Here is a 13,090-nt window from a genome sequence, read left to right on the forward strand (position 1 = left end):
AGAGTATTACATCGTTTTCGCTTTTAGTTTAGTTTAGTTATATTGCTTATTCATCCCTTTCTACATTCACGAGGAAAGCTGAGATCTTAAATCATTTTTAATTCCCAATTTCTAATATCACCCACGTGTGCACACCAACACCACCCCAACGTCCCCAGTTAAGTTTTTTAAAGAAACATTTATTTATTATATTCAGCCAATAGCCCACAAACGTGTAAAATAAACGGTCAAACTCCATGACTGTCAAATACGGTATCCGGCAGCAATAGAGAGAAAGCTTTACCTTCTGCAATGATTACTTCATATTCAACAATATACTCCTATGTGCTAGCCTCAAAACTACCACTAATTTTTTCATTGTAAAGCACAGCATATGTGTGTTTTCCGGCATGATCTCGTCAGCTGAAGTTTGTCTGTGGGTGGATTTCCTGCCCGCACCCCTCCCCTGCAGCCGGTAAATGATACAGGCCCTGTTGTTAGAGCATCATATCCGCTTGACAGCTATTTATACCACGTATTTAAGCTAGGATCAGCGTGCAAAAGCTTCTGTTACTTCGCCACTGGTCGATCAGTAGAGAAAGAGACAGAGATCGAGCCACACACACACATACACAGTGCCAACATGCCCAAGTGTCCGAAATGCCAGAAGGAGGTGTATTTTGGTGAGTGTTGGTTATAGTTTTTGTTTGAGTCGCGTAGAAATGTCAGGCGAGCGATACAAACCTAACTTTTCTTAGCGCAAAGAGAATCCGTATGCACCCACGTTTACGTGACATTGACCTAAGAATTAATGGGGTTCTTATACTTATATTAATTATACTTGCGTATTGAAAGACATCCACAACGGGATATGTGTTCCATACAACTGCAACATTCTAATACTGTGTATATGGCAATGATGTTTAACTATCATTGTATCGATAGTGTGTTAGTATAGTCCGAGATTACTCTGACCAATGCCCACACCGACGATTTTAGTGGATTTGGTGTGGGTTAGGTAAATAGGGTTAGGTACCCTAACCCACACCAAATCCACCAAAATCGTCGGTGTGGGCATGGGCAAAGGAATCTCGGACTAGTGTGTTAGATGAGAATTGCTCTCACACGCCAATCAGGAACCTGTGTGATGATAGGGAAGGAAGGGAGAAGGAAAAATTGACAAACGGTCATAGAGACAGAGAGGAAGAGAGCGAGAGAACGCAAGAGTAAAACAGATAGAAATTAAGAGAGAGCGAGCGAGAGAGAGAAAGCTAGTGACAGAGAAAAACACAGAGAGAGAGGGAGAAATAAAAAGAGAGAGAGAGAGAGAGATGAGATAAGTTCTTATAGTGACAGGAGAGAAAAGACAGAATTAGAGAGAGAGAGAGAGGAGAGCTCTAGAGCTCTAGGAGAGAGAGCTGTCATAGAGAGCCTAGAAGAGCTGCTAGAGAGAGAGAGAGAGAAGAGAGAGAGCAGAGTAGAGAGAGAGAGAGGCAGAGAAAGCCAAGAAAGAGGAAAGCAGAAGAGAAGGAAAAGAAAGAAGGAAAGAAAGAGAAATAGAAGAGAGAGAGAGAAGCAAGTCTAACTCGGAAAAATCTGCTCTCTCAAATTATCCTCATGCGTGACCGAGAGAGAGTTGACGCGGACAGCGACAGCTCTCGTCGCTCACACATCAGTAACGGGACCATTGCAGACACCACGCCTCTCTATCTCCGTCGGCCCCAGCCGCGGTTACACATCCCACACAGAGCTATCACAGAGCAACTACTGCACCCATATCCGTGTGACAAACAACATATACGTGGCCGACGGGCCCGCAAGCAAATATCCCTACGACGTAACAGCCAACTGAACATACCACGCATGGTCTATAAAGTAGTAATCGGCGCGAGTATATAGGCCGCTAGCAAGCGATGGCTACCCACTGCATAACGGCATGCATCGGCGGTAGAAGTGCTCACTAGCAAGGTACATTAGAAGAACTCTATTCATGCCTATCTACTATGCAAGATAGCGGGTATGAAGAAATGCGCTATTCTTAGAATGCCATTCTTATACGCTCTTGGCTATTATCGTCATGGTTTATTGTGACTAAGTTGATTCTTTATATATCACATCATAATCATATCATTTCATTTATTATTTTTGCGTAATATTTCCTTGGGAGCATGTTTACCGCCAGGACGTTGGTGTTTGTTCGAATATCGGATGACGTTTCATCCGACTGGCTCGGACAGATACGTACGATGATAGCTAGTATAGTATATATATACTATACTATATATATAGTATAATTATGTACTTAGTACCGCTTAACGTAAAATTTAAGCAATCCCACCAAGTGCGATCGAACACAGATGCGATTGCTGTCCGGATTGCTTAATAAGGCAATAGACAGGCAATCTCAAGACCTTGATCCTAAGCAATTCGCGACAGGCCGAGCAAGTTGCGACCGACTGATCCTAAGCAATCGGACAAGGGAGGCAAGCGGAGACATCGATCCTAAGCCAATTCGACAAGCAATCGAGACTGATCTAACCCAAGACTGATCTTAAGCAATCGAGGACTGATCCTACAGTCAATCAAGACTGATCCTTATAGCAATCGGGAGACTGATCGCTAACTAACGTCAAGACTGATCCTAAGCTATCGAGATCTGATCCTGAGAAGCATCGACAATGTGCACTCGAGAAGATATGTCAACGATGTTGAGAGTCAAGACTGCATCCAAGACCGATGCAAGCAAGATCAAGACTGATCACCACAGACGCAATCAACAAGCAATTTAAGACTGATCCAGATTGATCAACAAATTCAAGGACCGATGCGAGCAAGCAGGCAATCCAATGCGGTCACTTACTTTTAAAATAGAGTGCCCGTGGGATACAGCTCGTTGGACAGCACCATACGCCATAGCGCTAATCAGCGGTGGTTAACCGGCGAATCCACTTCATGTTGGGTATATATAGCTGCGCAGCCGCGTGTACATAAAAGGGGGCAGCGGAATTGGGTAATGTGATCGAGCTAGGTAAGGAGGCAGGAGAGGATGGAGGGCAGGAGGAGAGGAGTGAGCACCAGATATAGGGGAAGGTCGAAACAGGTGGGATGTGGAGCAGGAGGGGGAATGGAGAAGGTGGTGGATTGGGATGATAGAGAAGCGGAAAAAAGAAACTGGGGGTATGTATGGTGGCGCGTGGGGAAAGCTCTAGCGTAGAGGTAACTCTAAGGGCCGTCCGCGTACATCTTTGTATTTCTTCCATGTATGCACTATCTCTAGTATACGAAGCATCATAACTTCATGCTAATAACAGCGATGTTTATAATTAATACTATATAGGGCAAAGTCCAAGCAACCAAGCTTCACCAACTCAGCAGCGCGTCACTACTAGCCCCATGTTCCTGATTGACGCTAGGAAAAAAATCACGCCTACGGGTTCGGTGGAGGGGCCGTACCGGCCTGAGAGGTGCTTCGAGACGACACGGGTTACGGTAGTCCATGGCGTTGCTTTCGCGCACCAAACCTAATGCCCCCCCGTTGAAATTAATTCACGGACTTAATTAATCTCTAGCCTAATAGATTCTAATAAATCTAATTATTTTAAATTATTACATTAATATAATTTAGGCTATAGCCTACCACTAGTTTTTGTGTTGGAATATGGGATTTGTCAGTTCAAGGGACCGGCGGGGAGGGGGAGGAGACGCAAATATTCCGCAAAGCAAAAGTTAACATCCGGCATAGATTGCCTTCTCCTCACTCCTGTTTTTTAGTAGCGAGCGAGTATGTAAGGGATGGGGCGAGCGAGACCGAAGTTAGTGGGTTAGGGAGAAGGAAGGCAAGCGCCATTTTCAAAGTAATGGCAGCGATTGAGCTTAAGCGAGTTCATTGATTGCTTAAGCAACTACGTCGACTCTCACTTAGGACTGATCAAAGGCAGTCAAATGATTGCTAAGGAGATGAAAGCGCTCGAATGTGTGCAGGAGGAATAGCTGGTAAGGCATGATCGTCGATTGCTTAATAAGGCAAATGCGGCGACTGGGGGATCGGGGCGTTAAGCAATCGGATCGATGGCCGGTACCCGATGCCGTGCATTCCCCGGCGATCTGATGATCGGTGCCACCAAGCGGGCCCGGGACTTGCCGTATTGAGGCAATAGAGAGAATCGGTCCCGCCCCCTGGAGGTGGTGCTTATTATGCCGATCAGAAGATGAGCGTCCCGCGCGAGAGGCAAACTCGATGAATGGTCGCTGATTGCTTTATAGCAATTGCAAGATAAGCGATGCCTCTCACCGGCATTGAGTGCTATATTTGAAGCACTCGTCTGATTCGCTGTGGATTGCTTGCTGATTGCTTAATATTTGTTGTAAGGGTATAAAAGAGCCTATTGTTAGCATGATATCAGTGGCGGCGTCAACGCTGTTCAGCCGGGTTATATGTTCCGTTGGTGATATCAGAGATCTCACACAGCAGATCAATGCGACAATTAACAGCCTTCGCGCGAAATGCTTAATGACTCCGGGATTTCACCATTACTACGAGTACGGGTTACAGAGAAATAGATAGGGGCAAAAGACAGTAGAGAGGGCGTGGGAGAAGAGAAGAAAGAGAGAGAACGAGAGAAAGAGAGAGGCGCGAAGAAAGAGAAAGCAGAGGAAGGAGAAGCCAAGAGAGACAGAGAGCAGAAGGAGAGAGAGAGAGGCGCGCGAAGTCAGAGAAAAGAATTGCGAGAGAGAGAGAAGAGAGAGAAGAGAGAGAGAAGTAGAGAAAAGAGAGAGGAGAAGAGAGAGAGAGAGAGCGAGGAGAGAGAGAGAGAGAGGACGGGAAGGCGAGCGCGAACGATATAAGAACGTCGTATAGGTCGTCTACACTATCACATTACCGCGCCAGAATAGGTTAGGTCAGGAGAAGCCACTACTACAAGGGAGGGGGTCTGTAACAGGCCCGCCGCGCAACAGCAAGGTACGACCGCCTCTCTGTCCGGCCGCAGCCCTGTTCACAACATCACACAGTCTGTATATCTGCCCTGACATGTGTTAGCGCATCTGTCACACAGACACAACCACATGCTGCTTGGTCTCACACTAGGGTGCGTGAGGACGTAACATCTGCCGATTGAGATGCGCGCGCAGCTGAGCAAGCGGCGCCGGCGTGTGTGGTGTGTGTGTGTGTGTGTGTGTCGTTTGCTGTTGTGGCTGTGTTTGTGTGCGTGCGTGCGCGTCGCGCCGTCGCGCGTGTGTATGTCTGTGGACATGTCCTGTGTGTGTGTGTGCGTGCGTGCGTGCGTGCTTGCGTGTGTAAACAGCGAGAAAACAACAATTATGTTTGTTTTACAGCCGAGAAGAAGACGTCGTTGGGAAAGGACTGGCACAAGCTCTGCCTCAAGTGTGAGAAATGCAACAAGATTCTTTCCTCTGGCCAGCACGCAGAGGTGGGCCACCGCTCGCAAAAGTGATACATGCTTGCTGTACGTGCGAAGCTAGTGCCTCTACTAGCTACTACTGTTGCATGCTCTCAAACCTAGCCACTATGTCCAATCGTCGTCACGCATAGCGATAGACAACGACTTGGACATAGTGCTAGGTTTGAGAGCATGCAACGGTAGTAGTAGAGGCACTATAGCTTCGCACGTACAGCAAGCATGTATCACTTTTATTCTACCCCGTTAATCATGTCCATTCAAAGTACGACCCAACCGAGCCAGCCAGTCTCATTAGTTTTCGCTCCAGCACTTCACCTTTCATATTTCATCGTACTAACCGGTTCCTACTCTTTCCCTCCATCTGTAAAGCGCCCACGAAACCATACTAATCCATACTAATCCATACTAATCCATACTAATCCATACTAATACCATACTAATAAACCTTCACCACCACAAGCAGCAATGGAAGACAAGACATTCGCTAGAGGCGTCCGCACGACAACTACCCGACTGGCCGTGGGATTAGGACGAGGACGCCCCATCCACTGCCATATGACATATTCGGGCAGCATCCATTGCGACCTTCGACGCCGAACGAGAGGTTTATGCCCCGCACCCTAGTTTTGGCGAGCAGATCCAGACCATACAGCCGAAATCCTGCCCAGGGAACCCACCTTAAGAAGAGACATCGGGAGGACATCACTGCACTGGAGGTGGCGCTTGCGAGTGCCAACGCTGCATGCGCAGAGGCCGAGAGGATGGCTGACCGCCAGATGCACGCGTCCACCAACCTGCTGACCGACATAGCCAGGCATGCACAGTCGTTACAGACAAACCTGGACCACGCCCGGATCGACTTCAACCAGGTTCTCTGTGAGAAGCAGCAACATAACATTCAACTGCAGAATTCGCACTCTAGCGTCGACCAGATGACGATAGAATTCAGCAGCACAGTAGCCGAGAAATCCCAACTGCAGTGCGAGCTGTGCATCGCCCGCAACAATCGAGCCACATGTCGCCCGTGAGGTCCTACAGGACACTTTCACGTACCTTCCTGCTGGGGCCACAACGCCAGACCACGACTAAGGACATCAACAGCACCATACCTTCCACCAATTTTCCGCCAATTTTACCCTACCCACCCACTACGCCGAGACCAATTTTAAGCACTTGTACTGTCACCACCACTTATCCACCACCACCTATCCACCTCCACCACCATCCACCACCCACCACCAGGCCTATAACCAGAACTAACCCAATAGCATATCAGCCATGGTTAGATCGATGAACTAACCAGGGAAGATGGAACTGGGTGGGATGGTCTAACTGGAGGTTCTCTTGAGAAAACTGTCAAAGTATTCCAGAACCAACGACAACCACGAACTGACCATGGCGCCGATACCGTTCACGAACACGGGCGAAGGGGTGTTCAGCCTCTTCATTATTATATACACATAGACACATGTCTTAGCTATACTCTCTGTAAATTTTGAGTTTATTGAAGCACGATTAGTCTAATTAATTACTACGGACCATTGTACAGTGTATCCATACAGCGCTGTACTTAAGCGGCATGCAGCGGTGTGGATCCATTTGGAAACAACATGGCGTCCAGCGATCACGTGACCGATTATTTCCGACTCGTCATGTCGCAACTCTTTGTATATAGGGACCCTAGTGTACTCATCCCTCTGTTGCTTGATTGTATCAGGAGTCTATTGATTGTATGTGTATTGTGAAACCCGTATTCTACCCTGTGTGACTTGTACGACTTTTGTAAGTATAAAATATAGTGAAACGGCAGTTTGTAAACTACATCCCTCTACTCTCATTTTATTATCGTATTCGTAAGTTTAGTCACGCAATTACACGGCGCATAATAGCACGCAAGCTACAGCGTACAGTTGTCTGGCAGCCGAAATTATCCAGCGATTACATTAGCTTTACCATATAATGTATATAATATAATATATAATATATAAATAAATAAATAGAATAATAAATATATATTATGATATAATAAATAAAATATATATTATTATATATATATACTATATATATATATATATAATACTATATATATATATATATAATATTATATATATATATTTATTTATTATTTCATGTATATTATGACACCATTTACATCAGTCAGAAATCCTTAGTTATTTATCCTCTTTGTGAATATATCACTATCAGAGATAACGATGCGACAAAAAGAATCCGCCATAAAAAATAATTCGCATATTCTAGCAACAGAGATTGTTTACATGTTGTTGTTTTTTGCCCCTAAGAATGTTTTTGTTTTGTATATTGAAGCTTTGATGGTTTGTCTAGGCATGATGGGAAGCCGTTATGCATCAGCCGTGCTATTCAGCTATTGTTGTCCCTGAGAGGTAAAGTTCACACATAGATGCCATCACTATTCCTCACCAATTATTTGATAAAAAAACCCACACACGCCAGCGCGCCACACGCACACGCACGCGCACACGCATGCACACACACAAACACGCACGCACGCACACACACACACAAACACGCACGCACGCACGACGCACACACACACATAAATTAATAGGCAAATTCTTATTTATTTTTTAATTTAATAAAATATTAACGTGTGTATTTTCTTCAGATGGTTTCCGAACTGCTTCTGATGTTTCTGTGTGATGCATGGGCCCCCCTCCCCCCCCCCCCCCCCCCCCCCCCCCCCCCCCCCCCCCCTGGTGTGGCGTGGCCCGCGCAGCGGAGAGGTCCATGTCTACTAGCAGCTGTCTGTGTGATGATTGGCAGCGTTGATGGCGTTGGCGGGAGCGGAGGTCATGTCTATAGCAGACTGTTCTGTGATGATGATTGGCAGGTTGTGCGGCGTGAGCGGCAGCAGAGAGGCTCATGCTCTATAGCAGCTGTTCTGTGTGATGATTGGCAGGTTGTGGGCGTGGCGGAGCGGAGAGTCATGTCTACTAGCAGCTGTTCTGTGTGATGATTGGCAGGTTGTGGGCGTGGCGGAGCGGAGAGTCATGTCTACTAGCAGCTGCATCTAGCGTATCCGATTATAACATCCCGCCACCCAAACGGAAATGCAACTACTACATGACGTCACGACACACCGGCAACAGCAACAAGAGGATTCTAAATAATTAGTACTATAATAATTAGTACTATAATAATTAGTACTATAATAATTAGTACTATAATAATTAGTACTATAATAATGACTCCATGTAGGAGTTCAGACGTGGAGTAACTAATGCAAGACAAGGCAGGATAAATGTGCCGCGTTAGACTGATAGATTGTTCTGATGTGCTATTTTGCTAAAGTTAGCTATCCAAATAAAATGTTCAGCTGATGGTATATCAACATAATTGTTCTTGCATTTCATGACAACATCCACACGCACAAACGCACTCATGCACGCACATACACATAACTCATACACGCGCACACATACATACTCACGAGTGTACACGTACACGCGCACACACACACGCACGCACGCACGCACGCACACACACACACACACACACACACACACAACTTACCATCGCACGGTGGGAGGGGGCACGCCCTGGGTGACGTCACATCGCAGTTCCGCCTCCCCGCCCACGGGCACGTGCACCAATCTCTGTGGTATGTCGATTGTTGGCTCCTCTGTGACGCAAGAAAATCAAATCGACCAACGCGGTTAGACATACACGGTCGATATACATACGATCATGAGACGATAAATTACGATAAAATATATTTATACGGTAAAATACGCAATCCATACTCATATCATATCACATCATCCAGTGTTATAGCGTATATTCCTCGGTATAAGGTGCTACCATTGTTTCAAAAGCTGATTTGTAACAAACATCACCTAAATAATAGATATTATCTTCCATCAACTATGAGTACGTATTAGGATAGTAAAAACATCGCGATGTTAATACTAAACGTCCATTGTGAATAGAAAGCATATCGGTACAAGCTTTGTAGAGAGATTCGAATTGTGTTCTGTTAGTTTGTCTGATTATAATCTGTGGAATGATAGCTTGACATTGCTTTATAAGTTATCCACGTTGGGATACGGTTACAAAGATTGAATGTAAACTATTTATTCAACATTCATTTTTTCACATTATTTCACGTAGAAGACCGATGATTTTTATCTCCACCTGTGATGCTTTAAACGTGTTACAAGAGGGATATTACCGAAGAGCGTACAACCTGGCATCTTACGCCATCTAGTGGTGACACAAGTCGACGAAAAGAAAAGTCAAAGAACAGCTAACAGTAAGAGTAGAGCTAGGTCGTGCTCTAACTTAGAGGGTAAACGTAGAAATTTCATGGAATCAGGACATTGGCTAATAAGCCCAGCATTTTTCGAGGTGGCGCAAACCTCCTTTAAGTGAGTGAGACGATGGGATCATCAGCGACCTCTATGGGTGATAATTCGCGACATGTTGCTGGCTTCAACCAACGATAGGGGGCGCTTGTACCGCCCTCTATGAGCGGCGATAATAAGTAATACTTATTAGGCATATATCTATAATCAGAAGCCAATATTGCAAACATACGAAGCCCCCAAAACACAGTTGTCAACAGCGTACATTCAGTGAACCGTAAACACAGCTGATGAATATGACATAGATAGTAACAAGAGCTAATATAATACCTTCTAGACTCGCAGGCAAAGTAGAATAATGTTGTCGTGAAATAGCACTATTTTCCCGTTTTTCCGTTGTACACTCTAGGTACTATTAGCTCTTGATAGTAACAGGAGTCTATCAAATGATAGACTATCGATTGATGGACTCCTGATCGTACCAATGAACTTGAGCAGTGCCGGCTTTGTATCGATGCCTGCTTCGTTTTTTCCCACACAGTGGTAGATGCCCGCATCCTCTTCCTTAGCATCCAGAATGACGAGCGTACCGCTGTTCACTATCATCCGGTCGGTGGAGTTAAGCCGCCTGTCATCCTGAACATATAAATAAATAAAAATGTGCAAAAATATGTAAAGATATAATGATAGCACGCTCTTGCTCTCGCTCTCTCTCTCTCTCTTTTTCTCTTTCTTTCTCTCTCGACAGCTATCTCTATCTATCTATCTATCCTATCTATATCTTTATATCTATCTATCTATCTATCTATCTATCTATCTATCTACTTATCTATCTATCTATCTCTCTCTATATATATATATATATATATATATATATATATATATTTACGCCATTCACCTATCCTACACTCTCTTTCTTGCTCTGTACACTTCCCCCTCTATCTAAAATAGCCGACAGCTAGTACAACTATTACGCCAGGGGCGTAGCTACGGGGGGGGGGGCACATGCAAATTTTCTGTGCCCCCCCCAGGTGCCCCCACTGAAAATTCATGCTGATAAAAAAAAAATTGAATTAAAACAATGCCGTTAGAAACAGTCATATATAACAAAGAAAAAGTTATATAGTGTGCCCCCCCCCCAGGAAAATGTAAGGCCCCCTAGTGCCCCCTGCTGAAAAATCCTAGCTACGCCACTGTATACGCAGCAGACGTACGGATGAGTTGGCCCCAGTAGGAGGTAGGTGTAGGGATCCGTACACCAGACATGTGAGAATCCAGCGTGTCTCCCTCTCTGTAACTCTGCTCGGATGGACTGATCGTCACTTTTGGTAGCTCTACAGGGAAAGAAATAATGAAATAAATCATAACTCATGAAAAAAAAAAGAAAAATAAAAGTATAATGAGAGCACTTCCAAAATCCCCATCAATAGAAAAGGTGATTAAACATTGAGAAAGTATTAATTAGGATAACAACCGAAATTGGCCCTATAGGGTATATAATAACAGCAATATTCTAGCCCCCCTCAGTCTTTACGTGTGCGTAAAAAGAGTGCGCTATTTTCTACTAATTATGTTTTAACTTAAATTAAACACATGTAACTCTACGAAACAGCAACCAGTTTTATATTACGACACATTGCATGTTGCATATATTGCCCTAGATGTGTAAAGAAAAAGATGATAGAAATAGTCTCGTTGCGATCTTACCCGCACTCATCAAGTCTCCTGCGGCAAAATAAACACAGAATAAACTTTGTCATGTTTTCTAACACATGGCAAACTTGTCAAATAATTAAAACAATACTACAAATTTTAATTTTTTTATAGAATTTTTAACTCATAGAAATGAATGCATGTTAATTAACATCTCCATCCTCAACCAATAAATCATCCTTAATAAAACTTAAATAATAATTATGTACTTAATATTAATTAATATTTACATACTTACATATTACTAATATACATATGATATACATGTACATCGTACATTAAACATAAACATATACATATACAGACAGGATAGATAATAGAAGATTATATCTTCTATTTATCTACATCCTGATATGTATTATGTATATACATATGTACATATTTATTATTAAGTTTTATTAAAGGTTATTTATTGTTATAAGTTGTAATATATAGTAGATTATACTAATAGTACTTAATATTAATTACTTAATATAAATATAAACTTAATAAAATAACCCTATGGTTAGTCAACCTTGTATCTGTAGGTAGAATTTCGCCTGCGCGACCCGCCTCGTTCTCGGGCGCGCGAACAGACGTAGTTTCCCTCGTCCCTCCCTGCTAGCGTGAAGCAGCTCCTATGGAAACCGTTGCATGGTGATGACACGGTGACTACTGCTTACAGCAACCATCCACCACGGCCGACGAACGAAAACAAGAGACAGACGCGTTACACAACTAAACGTTGCACGGTATATTACGACGCATTTTACATAATAATAGTAATAATAACAACAATATTATATTATTAAGAATAATATTAACAATAATAATATTATTATTATTATATTTATTTATATTTATTACTTAATATTTATTATTTTAACAAATATAAATATTAAGATTGCATGTTGAAGCATAATAGGACTCCTAATAAGCACGCGTTTCACTCTCTGCGTAATGACGGGTTTGCAAACACAGCTGATCGTGACGTAATTAAATAATCAAGTGCTAATTTGCAAGCAACAACAATTAATGTACTGCTAACAGCCAGAGAGGCTTCCCACACTCACGATCTGATTGGGTCCTGCGCTCCCTGTCGTACCACGTGACGTTATTACGGACAGCGCTACTGACGTCACAGTTCAACAAATGAACGTTGTACCAGTCTTTGCCGTAAGCGTTGATTCGGTCCGCTGTATGCGTGGAGCATGCGCTATGGGGAGGGAGGCAATTACAAAATGCTGTATAGTAGAGATATGAGTGAGGAGTAATGCAAATGTGTACGTAGAGATATGAGAGAGGAGTAATGCAAATGTGTAGTAGAGATACTGAGTGAGGAGTCAAATGCAAGAATGTGTAGTAGAAGATATGAGTGAAGAGTATATGCGAAAAATGTGTAGTAGAGATATTGAGTGAGGAGTAATGCAAAATGGTGTAGTAGAAGATTATGAGTGAAGAGTAATGCAAATGTGTAGTAGAGATATGAGTGAAGAGTAATGCAAATGTGTAGTAGAGAATAATGAGTGGAAGAGTAATCCGAATGTGTAGCTAGAGATTGAGGGAGGAATAATGATATACGACAGAATGCCAACGGTATAACAGATATCGCATATACTGGTTTAACTCATAGAAACTAGGACAAATAGGAAAGAT

General features: G+C 43.5%; 2 protein-coding genes and 1 long non-coding RNA gene across 3 annotated transcripts in view; 2 read left to right on the forward strand and 1 right to left on the reverse strand.

Moving 5' to 3' along the window:
- The first annotated feature begins 531 nt into the window (after positions 1-531).
- Positions 532-13,090, forward strand: part of LOC106817212 (cysteine-rich protein 1-like) — a 20,174-nt gene continuing 7,615 nt past the window's right edge. The window contains exons 1-2 of the mRNA XM_014821875.1: positions 532-662; positions 5,314-5,408. Coding sequence (XP_014677361.1) covers positions 623-662; positions 5,314-5,408 — 135 coding nt within the window. The 5' untranslated portion in view covers positions 532-622. The remainder of the gene's footprint in view (positions 663-5,313; positions 5,409-13,090) is intronic.
- LOC106817213 lies at positions 7,744-8,769 on the forward strand. The gene is made up of 2 exons (XR_001395006.1): positions 7,744-7,801; positions 8,402-8,769. It is a non-coding gene; the product is annotated as an uncharacterized LOC106817213 (long non-coding RNA).
- Positions 8,881-13,090, reverse strand: part of LOC106817211 (protein sax-3-like) — a 16,911-nt gene continuing 12,701 nt past the window's right edge. Inside the window, exon 5 of the mRNA XM_014821874.1 lies at positions 8,881-10,378. Coding sequence (XP_014677360.1) covers positions 10,148-10,378 — 231 coding nt within the window. The 3' untranslated portion in view covers positions 8,881-10,147. The remainder of the gene's footprint in view (positions 10,379-13,090) is intronic.

This window comes from Priapulus caudatus, unplaced genomic scaffold (assembly GCF_000485595.1).
Source record: "Priapulus caudatus unplaced genomic scaffold, Priapulus_caudatus-5.0.1 Scaffold1633, whole genome shotgun sequence".
Classification (NCBI taxonomy): Eukaryota; Metazoa; Priapulida; class Priapulimorpha; order Priapulimorphida; family Priapulidae; genus Priapulus; species Priapulus caudatus.